The sequence below is a fragment of the Pteropus vampyrus genome, unplaced genomic scaffold, assembly GCF_000151845.1.
Source record: "Pteropus vampyrus isolate Shadow unplaced genomic scaffold, Pvam_2.0 Scaffold2465, whole genome shotgun sequence".
NCBI classification, from domain to species: Eukaryota; Metazoa; Chordata; class Mammalia; order Chiroptera; family Pteropodidae; genus Pteropus; species Pteropus vampyrus.
The window spans coordinates 107360-119061 of NW_011891246.1; the positions used below are offsets into that span (position 1 = coordinate 107360).

Genomic DNA, 11702 nt, shown 5'->3' on the forward strand with positions numbered 1-11702 from the left:
TAACAATGTGTCGAGTCCAGACTGAGAGAAATAATAGGCCTATTGTGCTGGCTTGGTCAGGCCATATCTGGAATCTTGCATTGCTACACTGACAGACTGGAATCGGGCCAGGAGAGGGACCAGACCAGCCTCAGATCCCAGGCACTTGTGCTAAGCACTTCCTGTGCATTTTCTTCTTTCATACTCTCCCCCACCCCTAGCCCCCCCCCCCAAACCCCTATCAGGTTGTCACTATTAAAATCCCTATTTTATACATAGGGAAGTTAACTGAGTTGCACAGGATCAACCACACAGCTAGTAAATGGAGAAGCCTGGGGCTTTTCCGAATGGGCCCCTCTTGTGCTTGTACCTGAGGAAAACTGACCATGCATCATTGAACACATATTTATTAAGTTCCTACTGTAACTTTCTACTAAGTCATTTCCCAAGCTTGTCAGTGGGGATACAACCAACAGCAGTGAAAAAGATGTGGTTCTCAGAATTCATGGTCTGGTGAGGGATCTAAATCAATTGTGATATGGATGCTATAGGAGTGAAGATTTTAGGGCTGAAAGGGGTACTAGAGTCCACTTCGGCTGACTCAAGACCAGAGAGCGGACAAGGCAAAACAGTGTCACAGAGCTCAGGTGGAGTCGTGGGAGCCAATATTTGCCCTTTTCACGATATTCGACTGCCTCACTTTGGTTCTCATCCGCTCAGCAGTGGCCGAGATGTGTACCAGGATTGGATCTGCTAGGGAATAAGAGGAAGCTTGTTGTGGTCACTCTCCTTCCTACACACTGACCCCCATACCACCAGGCCTGGAGCCCAAAAGGCTTTGCTGAGGCTCCAATCTACAATGGGCAGAGGGTAACCTTACTAGCCCTATTAGCCTCATGGGTCTAAAGCAGCCAGACTGCTTATCCCTTCCTAGAGATTTTAAGAAAAGTAAAAAGGAGCATATAGCTGAGCAAGCACAGGAACAGGGGCAAGAGGCCTTTGGGAATCCTCCCAGCAGCCCCTTTACTAATTAGAGCTAACTGGTCTCCATCAGCCTCCTGTCTCCCTGAGATGATGTTGGTATAAGGGACTGAGAGGTAATAGAAAAGATTGTTTTTTGGCATCTATGTCGGGTCTCTATTCTAGACTAATGTCCTCCCATCTTCTTTCAAGGATCAGATTACTCAACACTCTCTTTTTCAAACTTTTCTTTAATTGCAGAGTGCCATTTTAGCTTTGTTATCTCCCAGGGCTTCTTGTTGGGGAGACCCAATCAGTCTTCTGGTAATTTTTGCTGAGAGAGACAGAGCAGGGCTGTTAAGAGGGAAGGCTTTGGGATGGAACAAAATCTTCCAGGCCTGGCTCTGCCACATCTGTGAGCCTCCCATTTCTCAGTTGTAAAATGGGGATAATAATAGTACCACCTTCATTTGATGGTTGTGAGGGCTGAATGTTGCGCATGGAGGAAGCTCTCCATAAAAGTCTGCTGTTATCATCATGGTGTGCTAGCGCCTGTGGTCCTGTCTGCTTTCCACAACTTGGGAGCTTCCTGCTGGCAGGGGCAGCAATCTTTCTCCCCCATCGCTGAGGGCCTCAAAGATGCCAATGGCAGGAAGAGGAAATGGTCGGTCTTGGGGGATCAAAGAGGGAAATCGGTAAGGAAATGCCAGCGCTACATTCTCCAGGTTTGGAAGAGACGGAGACTCGGTCTGACTCTAGATTTTAAAGCGGGAAGTGGGCTTCTGAGCCCCTACTTTTCTTAGGCTTGGGAGTCAGAAGTCATGGGGTGTAAGCTGGACCCAGGGAATACTCACTCTGGGAGCCCACGGGAAGGTCACTTTCAGCCTCGGGCTTCAGTTTCCTCGTGTCAGGTGGGTCTCCCAGCCTTCTCCCAGGTTGCGTGGAGCTAAAGCGGCCGGATGCGGGTTCCGGGTTCTGAGAACGTGGCTCAAAAAGCAAAGAGCCTCAGGGCGCGTTGAACAGGCTGGAAGCACTGAGGGCGAGCTGATTGGCTGAGGCGAGGCAGCAGGGCTCCGGGATTGGCTGGATCCGAAAGGGCGGGGCCCAACCTTTAAGAGGAGTAAGAGGGCGTGCAAGAGAGTGTGCACCTCACCCGCCAGCCTGTGGGGTTTACTACAGTACGAGGTGACTGTGGCGGCAGTGGCGGTGCCGGCTACAACCGGAGCCCGAGCGGAGTGGAAGCCGGCAGAGCAGAGGAGCATCCCGGCGTCCCGGTTCCAGGAGGCGTGGCCCGCGGGTCATGGCCAAAGGAGAGGGCGCCGAGAGCGGCTCCGCGGCGGGGCTGCTGCCCACAGGCGTCCTTAAAGCTGGTGAACATCCGGCCCAGGTGATGATGGTGAGAGCCCGGCATCCCGCGTGGAAGGCAAGGGGCGGGGGGCAGGCTGATGGGGGTGTCGATGGATAAGCGTGGTTCTAGGACACCTTAGGCTACCCGAGGACAGGCGGGCCCAGGAGCAGGAGAGAGCCCAGAGGTGCCCTGGGGGCCGGGGGTGATGTAGAAAGTTTGTAGACGCCGGCGCCCCCCTTTCCCCGCCTTTCCCGCCCCGCCGGCATCTCTCCTGAGCGGAACCGCCTGGCTAATAACTCCACGTGGTGCCCAGCTCAGCCTGGATGGTTTTCGTTCTTCTGTGACGAGCGGCTTAGAAGCCAGAGAGACCCCAGAAATTTAGGAAACGGCCCTTGGTTCCCCATCTCTCATCCCTTACGTCCCAAACCCACATGCCTACCCTTGAACCTCAACTCTGTGTGAGGGCTGTTCAAGTTCATTCATAAGAACAAGGGCTCTGCTCTTAAAGAAGCCGCATTCCTCAGGCGTTTGTGTGAGTGTGAGAGTTGGGGCTCGTGCGTCTTCACCTTCGGCGCCATCCCCTGCTCTCTGGACATAATGAAGGACCAAATGAAATCAGGTGGCCCCAGGAAGGGATCTTAGGAAATAGATTTCTGCCTGGGAGGTGACTGCCTTTTCCTTTTAATCTAATTAACCGATCCTCGGAAGGAGCCCGGGTGAGCAATTAAGCTGCTACCAAGTATGAGTAATCTCTGCTTTTCCTGGGCAACCTCAATCTCCCTAGTGCCCCACCCAGAGAGAGCCCAGCCCTGCACCTAGAGGCCTTTCCTCCCCTCTCCAAGGTCCCCTAGGAGCTGAGAGAGAGTAGGACAGCTCCTGGGTTTGCCTAAAGCTCTGGCTGCCTACAGGGGCCAGGGACGCTCTAGGACAGACAGAAGGAACAGCTGTGCCTGCAGCCAGCTGGACCTGGCCCCTACAGCTCTCCAGCCCTCACTCAGTAGGCAGGTGGGTCCTGGCCTCTGAACCAGTGCAGGACCTGGGACTGGGCTTAGGCAGCTCTTGGCAGCAAGAGGATTTTCAAGTTGTGACAGTTGGTGCCAGGTGGGGACAGGTCTGTTGCTGGGACATGCTCCCCATCCAGCTTGGAAAGGAGCATGGCTGAGGCCTTGGGAGGAGTTTCTTAGGGATGGTGGGCTGATAAGAATCTGGGGGTGGGGTGGGGTAGCTTAGGGGCAACTTTCTCAGTATGGATTCCTTTTTCCCAGGTTCCTAAGAACAGAGAATAATACCTTTCTTGTGAAGTTCTGTCTCTCTGGGTGGGAACAGGGCAAGGTAGACTTGTTCCTCCTGGCAGAGTTGGCTGGAGAGATGGTCCTGCCTCTGGAAACTTCTAGAGTGGAGGCCAGAATCTTGGGTCTCTTTTCATCTTTTTCTCTTCTTTCCAGAAGGAACCAAAGAAGAAACAACAGTTGTCCATTTGCAACAAGCTTTGCTATGCAGTTGGGGGGGCCCCATACCAGGTGACGGGCTGTGCCCTAGGGTTCTTCCTGCAGATCTACCTGTTGGATGTGGCTCAGGTGAGTGGACTGAGCCTGCTGGGGCTCCTGCAGCATCCTCAGTTAGCAAAGACTAGGTAGGTTTATTCATTTTCCTCATCTGTAAAATGGGACTAGAAATCCCTACTTTTCTGTCTCTCAGAGTCACAGTGGATGAGAAAAAAGATGACTTTGGAAAGTATCCAAAAGGAGAGTCTATTCACTCCAGGAATCTTAGCCGGCAAGGTCAGGCAACTCCTTCTTGCCTGGCAAGAGCAACAGAATCTGGAGGGGTAGGCAGTGGTGTGAGGGAAAATGGAGCCTGCTGGTGATGCTGTTCTTAGAAGAGACTGGCACACCATGTCCCCAGCTGGACAGCAATCAGCTGGCTCAGTTCCGGGGTTGGTGGATGTTGCCAGGCATGTGGATGAGATGCATCTCATTTTTACCTGAGAAGCAGAGGCATGTCAGGGGGGCCCTCAAGTGCTGGGCTGAGTTATGGTGCCCCAGCATACACAGTTTTGGACTAGGCGGGGTATTTAGAGTGAAGCAGGGCTCCTCTGTGCTTTCAGAAGCTTTGGCCGGCAGCCTGGCATCCTGAGAATTCACCTTGTCTGAATGAGAGAGTAGGAGGCTGAACAGCCACAGCCCTCAGGGCTCGCACACTGGCCATCTTTTCTACATATCATCGACAGAGATGCTTTGCAAGCGGGGCACCTTAGTTATATCCATTTATAGGTGGGGAACACTGAGCCTTGGAAAGGACACATGGCATCATTTGGCAGCTGGTTTTTAAGCAACTTTCATGTTTTGGGCCCTGAGTGGGGTGCAAATAAAGGAACCTGCAGCTAAAGTGTAAAACTGTGTGGTAGTGAGCATTAGAGTTGGAAAAGTCAGGTTAGGGAGACTGCTACATGGGAGTGGCCACCAGTTTCCCAGCTTCCTGAGCAATAGCAATGGTAGGGTCTTAATGGATAAGAAAGAATCCAGGGAAGCTGTCTATTCAGGCCTAGAAGGTTTGGGGAGAGGGAATAGCTTGAGTGGGTAGTGACAGGCCGCTTTTTAAAAGCATCTATAGATTTCTTTTTTTACGTCCAAGATAGAGTTTGACCCTATAAAATAGGATCATAACTCCAGTACTGTTAAGAGAGGAATCATAAATCCCATTATACAGATGGGGAAACTGAGGTCCACTGTGGTCACTCAGCAAATGCTAATTCTGGTATCAGGTGGTTGGGGGCTCGGGGCTGTGAAAGGGAGGCAAAGAAATGACTCCATTTATTCCAATTGAGAGGAATGTTTTCAAGGACAGTGAAGGGGAGGATATAAGGGGACAGATCTGAGAAAGTTTCTATGGAGGCACACAATGCTTCTGCTATCAGAGAACTGTTATTGTCATTATTATATTAACAAGGCAAGTGAAGATACTTAAGGCTTGGAAGGAACACAGGCTGCCGGAGACCTTGCTGAGATGGGGAGGCAGTGCATGCTTTTGCCTCCCAGTGAGAGCTGAGGTGCCTTTTCCCCATTCCAGGTAGACCCATTCTCTGCCTCCATCATCCTATTCGTGGGCCGAGCTTGGGATGCCTTCACAGACCCCCTGGTGGGCTTCTGCATTAGCAAATCCTCCTGGACCCGGCTGGGCCGCCTCATGCCCTGGTGAGTAGAAGATGCTCTTCTAGATGGGAGAAGTCAGGGCTTATTGTTTGTCTACTACCTTTCAGTTTTTCCATTTGATTTGTCACATGCTGAGGGATGACTGACGCAAAAACCTGAGTGTTGAAATCCCAGCTGAGGCCTCAGCTGCCCCAGGAACAGCACTGGGATGCCCTGCCAGTTCGTTCCTAGACAGGCCAAATTGTTAGATTGAGCAGCTTTCCCTGGCCAAGGTGCATTCCCTTCAATGAAGCGGGAAATCTAACTTCTCTCACTCAGTCACTTCCCATAATAGCAGAGGCAGTACTGTGTAGTGGCCGAGAGGTTATACTCTAGAGCCAGCATGCTTCAGTTTGAATACCAGCTTCACCACTAACAGCTGTGCAACCTTGGACAGGTCACTTAACATCTCTGAGCATCAAGTTTCTTCATCTGTGAAAGGGGGATAATAATATGCCTATCTCATAGGGCTATGGTGAGGATTACATCTTTTTTATACATAAAGTAAACAGTGCCTGGCATATGTTAAGTAGTATATAATTTGGCAGGCCTTCAGAGTGGCTCCTAGTGGCTCCAAGAATGAGACAGCAGACCCATAACCTCTGGGTTATGACCCTCGGTACAAAGCCTACACAGTCTCAGGCTATCTCAAGGTTGGGGGAGGCGGTGCTACAGATCAGACAGCAAAGGGAGACACACAGGACAGGCTGACAGGCCGGAGCTTTAGTTCCCTCCAGGACATCCTGCTTGGTGGTGGTGGTGTGGACATACTCCTTTCATCTCCAGCCCATCCAGGCTCAAGTGGGCGCCTTCCTGCCCCAGGGGTGCCCATACCTGGTCTCCGGCCTTCAAAGCTCTTCCAACAGCCTCCACACCCCCACTCCTAGCTTCCTTTCCCACGAGGCCCCGCTCCCAACACAATCCTCCCAGCCCCTGGCTAAGGCCCAGGTTGGAGCCTTTGATCCAGGCTTCAGGGCCAAAAGACAGGACAGCCTGCCTTACCTGGGCAGGCTGCTTGGGACTCCCAGGGGGCTGGAGCCACCAGTGAAGCTGGGCCCTGTACCCGCCTCCCTGGCAGCTGGCGGGAGGCGGGGCTCTGCTGCCACATCTCCTCATGAGGCCCAGCCAATGGGAGAGAGCCCCTCTGGCCAGCCTGATGCTGCAACAGCATGTTTCTCTCAGTAAGTCACATTTGGTTCCTCATCAGCTGCTCAGCTGCCTAGGAGAAGAGGATGGAGTGTTTGAGGAAGGCTGACGCCCTTGTTCTCTGAGTAGACACGTGGAAACTTTCCCTCCCTGGAGGGCTGGGAGGGAAATCAGGAGAGACTTTACCTGTGGCCTCTCCCTGGGCAGGTGTGGCAGCAGGCTTGGTAAAGTTACTGAGGCCCTTCAGACTGGTTCTGATTTAGTACGTGTCCTCACCTGTCTGGGTGCTAACGCCTGGTGATACCTCTTGAGTGGTACCACCACCCTTTTGTTTGAGGGCACACTGGACCACTTGTGGGCTAATGGGCTGCCTTGTAGTATATGTGACTTCATCCCATTTATACCACAGTTAGCGCCGGGGCCCCTCCTCAGGCCTGGGACCCAGCACCCTTTCTGTCGGTGTAGGAAGAGGCTGGGCCTTTCTGGGTTCATGAGCCTTATGGCTTACTCTTCTCCCAGGCTTTAGACCAGATCTGCCCTCAGCCAACATTTAAATCCCTCCTTCGGACCAGGATGACTTTGACACTTTCCCTGGAGTTCCCAAGGTCACCTGGTGAGAGGCAGTGTGTCAGCAGGGTCACACAGGGAGGCCGAGATACAGCAGGGCTGAATCTGAGGTCAGATTCCCAGTCTAGTGCTCTCAGAAACCCCCTAACTGTGGGCCTGTACTCTACCCCTGAGCTCTCCTGGTGTGATAACCATAGCAAACACTTAACTGTGTTCCAAGCACTGTTCTACATTATCAACGTATTTAAGTCTGGAAACTACTTCTACCCTAGGAAATAGAACCAGAGTCTTTACGCTGGACTATAAGGCTCTACCCAACCTGGTATCCCATTTCTTCTCCAACCTCATCTCCTAATTTCATCTCCCATGCTCGCTCCACTCCAGCCCCATGGCCTCCTTCCTATTCTTTATACCTGCTAGGTACATCTCCTGCCTGAGGATGTTTGCACTAACTGTTCCCCTTGGCCAGCACACTCTTGCCTCAGGTGTCTGAAAGGCCAACTCTCTCTCATTCAAGTCAGATGTCACAGATGTCACCTTCTCAATGAAGGCTACCCTGTCTACTTGGTTGTGAATTATACCCCCATACTCCTAATCCCCATTCAGCCTGCTTTAAATTTCTTTAACCCACAGCAATTAATCACCTTATAAATGTTCATATGATTTTTATTGTGGTAAAATACACATAACAAAATTTACCATTTTAACCATTTTTAAATGTACAATTCAATGGTATTAAGTACATTTACATTGTTGTGTGACTATTACCACCATCTATCTCTACATCTTTCCAAACTGAAACTTTATACTCATTAAACAATGACTTCCATTCCTCCTTCCCTCCAGCTCCTGGAAACCTCTATCCTACATTCTGTCTCTATGAATTTAACTACTCTAGATACCTCGTGTAAGTAGAATCATACAGCATTTGTCCTTTTGTGTCTGGCTGATTTTACTTAGCATGATGTCTTCAAGGTTCATCTGTATTGTAGCATGTGTCAGAATTTCATTCCTTTTTAAGTCTGGATAATATATATAACATATATCCTCTGCTTCCTCAGGATTGTCTTCTCCACACCCCTGGCCATCATTGCCTACTTCCTCATCTGGTTCGTCCCTGACTTCCCACAGGGCCAGGCCCTGTGGTACCTGCTTTTCTATTGCCTCTTTGAGACACTGGTCACAGTGAGTGTGGGCACCTGGGTGTCAGGGCAGGGGTGGGGGCAGTCCCTGGGGCCTTTAGGGTTGGTGCCCAAAGCCACATCTGTTTGTCCATCATCTGACTGGCCGAGGGCCTCTCTTCCATACCAGTGTTTCCACGTTCCCTACTCAGCTCTCACCATGTTCATCAGCACAGAGCAGAGTGAGCGGGATTCAGCCACTGCCTATCGTAAGTTTCTCCCCAGCCTGCTGATCCCACCCACCAGGAACCCTGGGTCCTCCACTCCCTGACCCTTCTGCCACATTTCTTCCCTTGCTGGGAGTGGGTGTGAAACCATCTTAAAAATAACTCCATCCCCTTATTGTTCTAGTGAGACCAGAGAAGTGTAAAACTAGCCAGAGGTCATACAGAGCAAGGCCATGAGTTTAGGCCAAGGTGCCATCTGTCCCACCACCCTGTACCCACCCTACTTGGAGTTGCTCCCATCACCTGGGGCTAGAACTGGCCTTCTATCCACCTGACCTTCCTCCCTGGGGGACCACAAGCCGTGGGTCCCCTCCAAAGGACCTTCTTTTCACTGCTCAGGGATGACTGTGGAGGTATTGGGCACAGTGCTGGGAACAGCAATCCAGGGGCAAATTGTAGGCCAAGCGGATACGCCTTGTCTCCAGGTCCCCAATGGTTCAGAAGTGGCCTCGGAAGGTGCCAATCGCACACACAGCTCCACTTCACTCAGAGGAACGGTGAGGCCTCTGGAAGGGCAAGGGTTTGGGGAGATGAGGAATGATGGCGTGGTTTGCAGTCTTCCTCAAAATAGTAATAATAGCTAGTGTTTGTTAGTTGTTGGGCATTTGATATACAAACTGTTAATGTTATGCCCGCTCTGAAGATAAGGAAAACTGAAGCGTAGAGAGGCTAAATAATTTACCTAGGATGATAGAGCTAGTGAGTTGCAGAAACTAGATTTGGGGAGATCTGATCTGTGGGCTTTCAGATTCCACAGCCCAGCTTCTTGACATTTTGTTCCACTGGACTTTGCCCAGCCTTGGGAAACAGTAGTAGGCCCAGGACGATTCTGCCATTTCACAGATGGAGACAGTGAGGCCCCAGAGTAGAAGGGACTAGTTCAAAGTCATTGAATGGAACTGCTGGGAGTTGAGATGAGATCAGATTGAATGTCTGTTGCCTATAATCCCCCTTTTATAGCAAAATGCATACCTGCTGGCAGCAGGGGTCATTGCCTCCATCTATGTCATCTGTGCTGTCATCCTGGTCCTGGGTGTGCGAGAGCAGAGAGGTAAGAAGCCCCTTGGGGGTGGGGGTGCAGTCCCAACACAGGATGGCTTTGTCCCTCTGCCTAGACCTCGGGCTTTGGGAGGGGTCTCTGCTCTTTCTTCACTGTCTCCTCTGGCCCCCAGAACCCTATGAGACTCAGCAGGCTGAGCCAATGTCCTTCTTTCGGGGCCTCCGGCTGGTCATGAGCCACGGCCCATATATCAAGCTTATCGCTGGCTTCCTCTTCACCTCCCTGGCATTCATGGTGAGTGGGGGGCCTGATGTGCTCAGCCTGGGGGTGCCGTGCACTGGGAGGGAGTGAGCTGAGGACTTGGGATGTGACAGGTGGAGCTGGGGGGTGGGTAATCTGAGGTCCCTGGAGCACAGAGAATGTCTTAGGGAGGCTCAGCCCCAACATCACATCTTTCTTTGTGTTTCCTTTCCCTTTCCCATCCCCTCCCCCAGCTGGTGGAAGGGAACTTTGCTTTATTTTGTACCTACACCTTGGGCTTCCGCAACGAATTCCAGAATCTGCTCCTGGCCATCATGGTGCGTGGGGAGCCCCAAGGGTGGGAGGGAAGCCTGGGCTGAAGTAGCATAGGATGCGGGATGGTTTTTTGGAAAGTCAAAGGATGTTTCCCAGACTGACTCAAGGTTATGAAGGCATGAGGGAGGTTTCTCAGAATATTTAGTTAGGTCTGACCTACAATTGCTTAGGTAGGACTGTGGAAAGAGTTTGGGTACATATATCAAGTCATTATGTTGTACCCTTAAACTAATATAATGTTACATGTCAATTATATTTCAGTAACACTGGGAGGAAAAAGGGAAAGAGTTTGAGGTTAGATGTTCAAGTGGAGAGCATAGCAAGAGTGAAGGGGCGGAGGCCAGGAACTTTAGAACTTTGGCTCAATTGTGCTCAGGAAAGGCAGATGAGATTGGGACCCTCTCTCCGCCCCCCTTAGGAGCCATCAAAGGTGCCCATCAATTTCCCACTGACCAGATTGTATCTTCTGGCTGCTCTCAGGCAGGGCTGGGAGACCTTTGGGGTCTTGGAAAGGGCAGGAGGGGTTCAATGGCTCTAACCCATCCTCCTCACCCACTTTGTCCATCCACAGCTCTCAGCCACATTCACCATTCCTCTTTGGCAGTGGTTCCTAACTCGGTTTGGCAAGAAAACGGCTGTATACATCGGGATCTCAGTGAGTGGAGCTGAAGGTGTAGCACCTGGGCTGGGCTGGGGGTTGCTGGAGGAAGTCTCCCAGCTGTCTCATCTTCCTGCACCCCTCCTCTAGTCAGCAGTGCCGTTTCTCATCTTGGTGGCCCTCAAGGAGAGCAACCTGATTGTCACATACGTAGTAGCCGTGGCAGCTGGCATCAGTGTAGCAGCCGCCTTCTTACTACCCTGGTAGGTATATAGGCACACCGGGTGTGTTCCTCAGCCCCCCACCCCCCACTTCTGAAGCTCCTTGGGGAGAATTCTCTTGCAGGCCATTCTGTTGTTGGCAGGTGGGGCAGGTCTTCCTATACGGTTGTACAGGCTGTAAATTGTAAGGATATCTAATCGGGGTGGGAAATGAGGGCTTAAATCCCTTCTGCACTCTGCTCGCCCAGCTGTGCACCTAAAGTGGGGCTACTTCATCATGGAGGAAGGAGCCTTCCTTTCTTATTCATATGAATTTGCCATCTCCTCACTGAGATGTTTACCATGGGGCTACAGACTCCCAGAAGGCCACCTCTTCTCGTTGACACAAGGGTGCCAGATGAGCTATCAGGGACCTGGGGTTGTTTGGTAGGTGGGTTCTCATGGTTGCCACCACTCTGTACAGGTCCATGCTGCCCGACGTCATTGACGACTTCCTCTTGAAGCAGCCTCACTCCCATGGAACCGAGCCCATCTTCTTCTCCTTCTATGTTTTTTTCACCAAGTTTGCCTCTGGAGTCTCACTGGGCATTTCTACTCTCAGTCTTGAGTGAGTGGGGTGGGGTGGGGGGCAGTGCTGGGCAGGTACAGGCCCCAGGTATCCCATTCTCACCACTCCTTTTCCCATTGGGTCTCACAGCTTTGCTGGGT

General features: G+C 51.5%; 1 protein-coding gene across 1 annotated transcript; it reads left to right on the top strand.

Moving 5' to 3' along the window:
* Positions 1 to 2063: 2063 nt before the first annotated feature.
* Positions 2064 to 11601, top strand: LOC105310349 (sodium-dependent lysophosphatidylcholine symporter 1; the record flags this gene model as incomplete). Its single annotated transcript, XM_023526701.1, has 12 exons — positions 2064 to 2335; positions 3733 to 3864; positions 5357 to 5481; positions 8253 to 8376; positions 8503 to 8581; positions 8939 to 9096; positions 9560 to 9650; positions 9772 to 9893; positions 10094 to 10177; positions 10747 to 10830; positions 10924 to 11036; positions 11458 to 11601. Coding segments are annotated over exons 1-12 (1352 nt in total), but the record flags the coding sequence as incomplete, so codon positions are not given.
* Between the last annotated feature and the right edge of the window lie 101 nt (positions 11602 to 11702).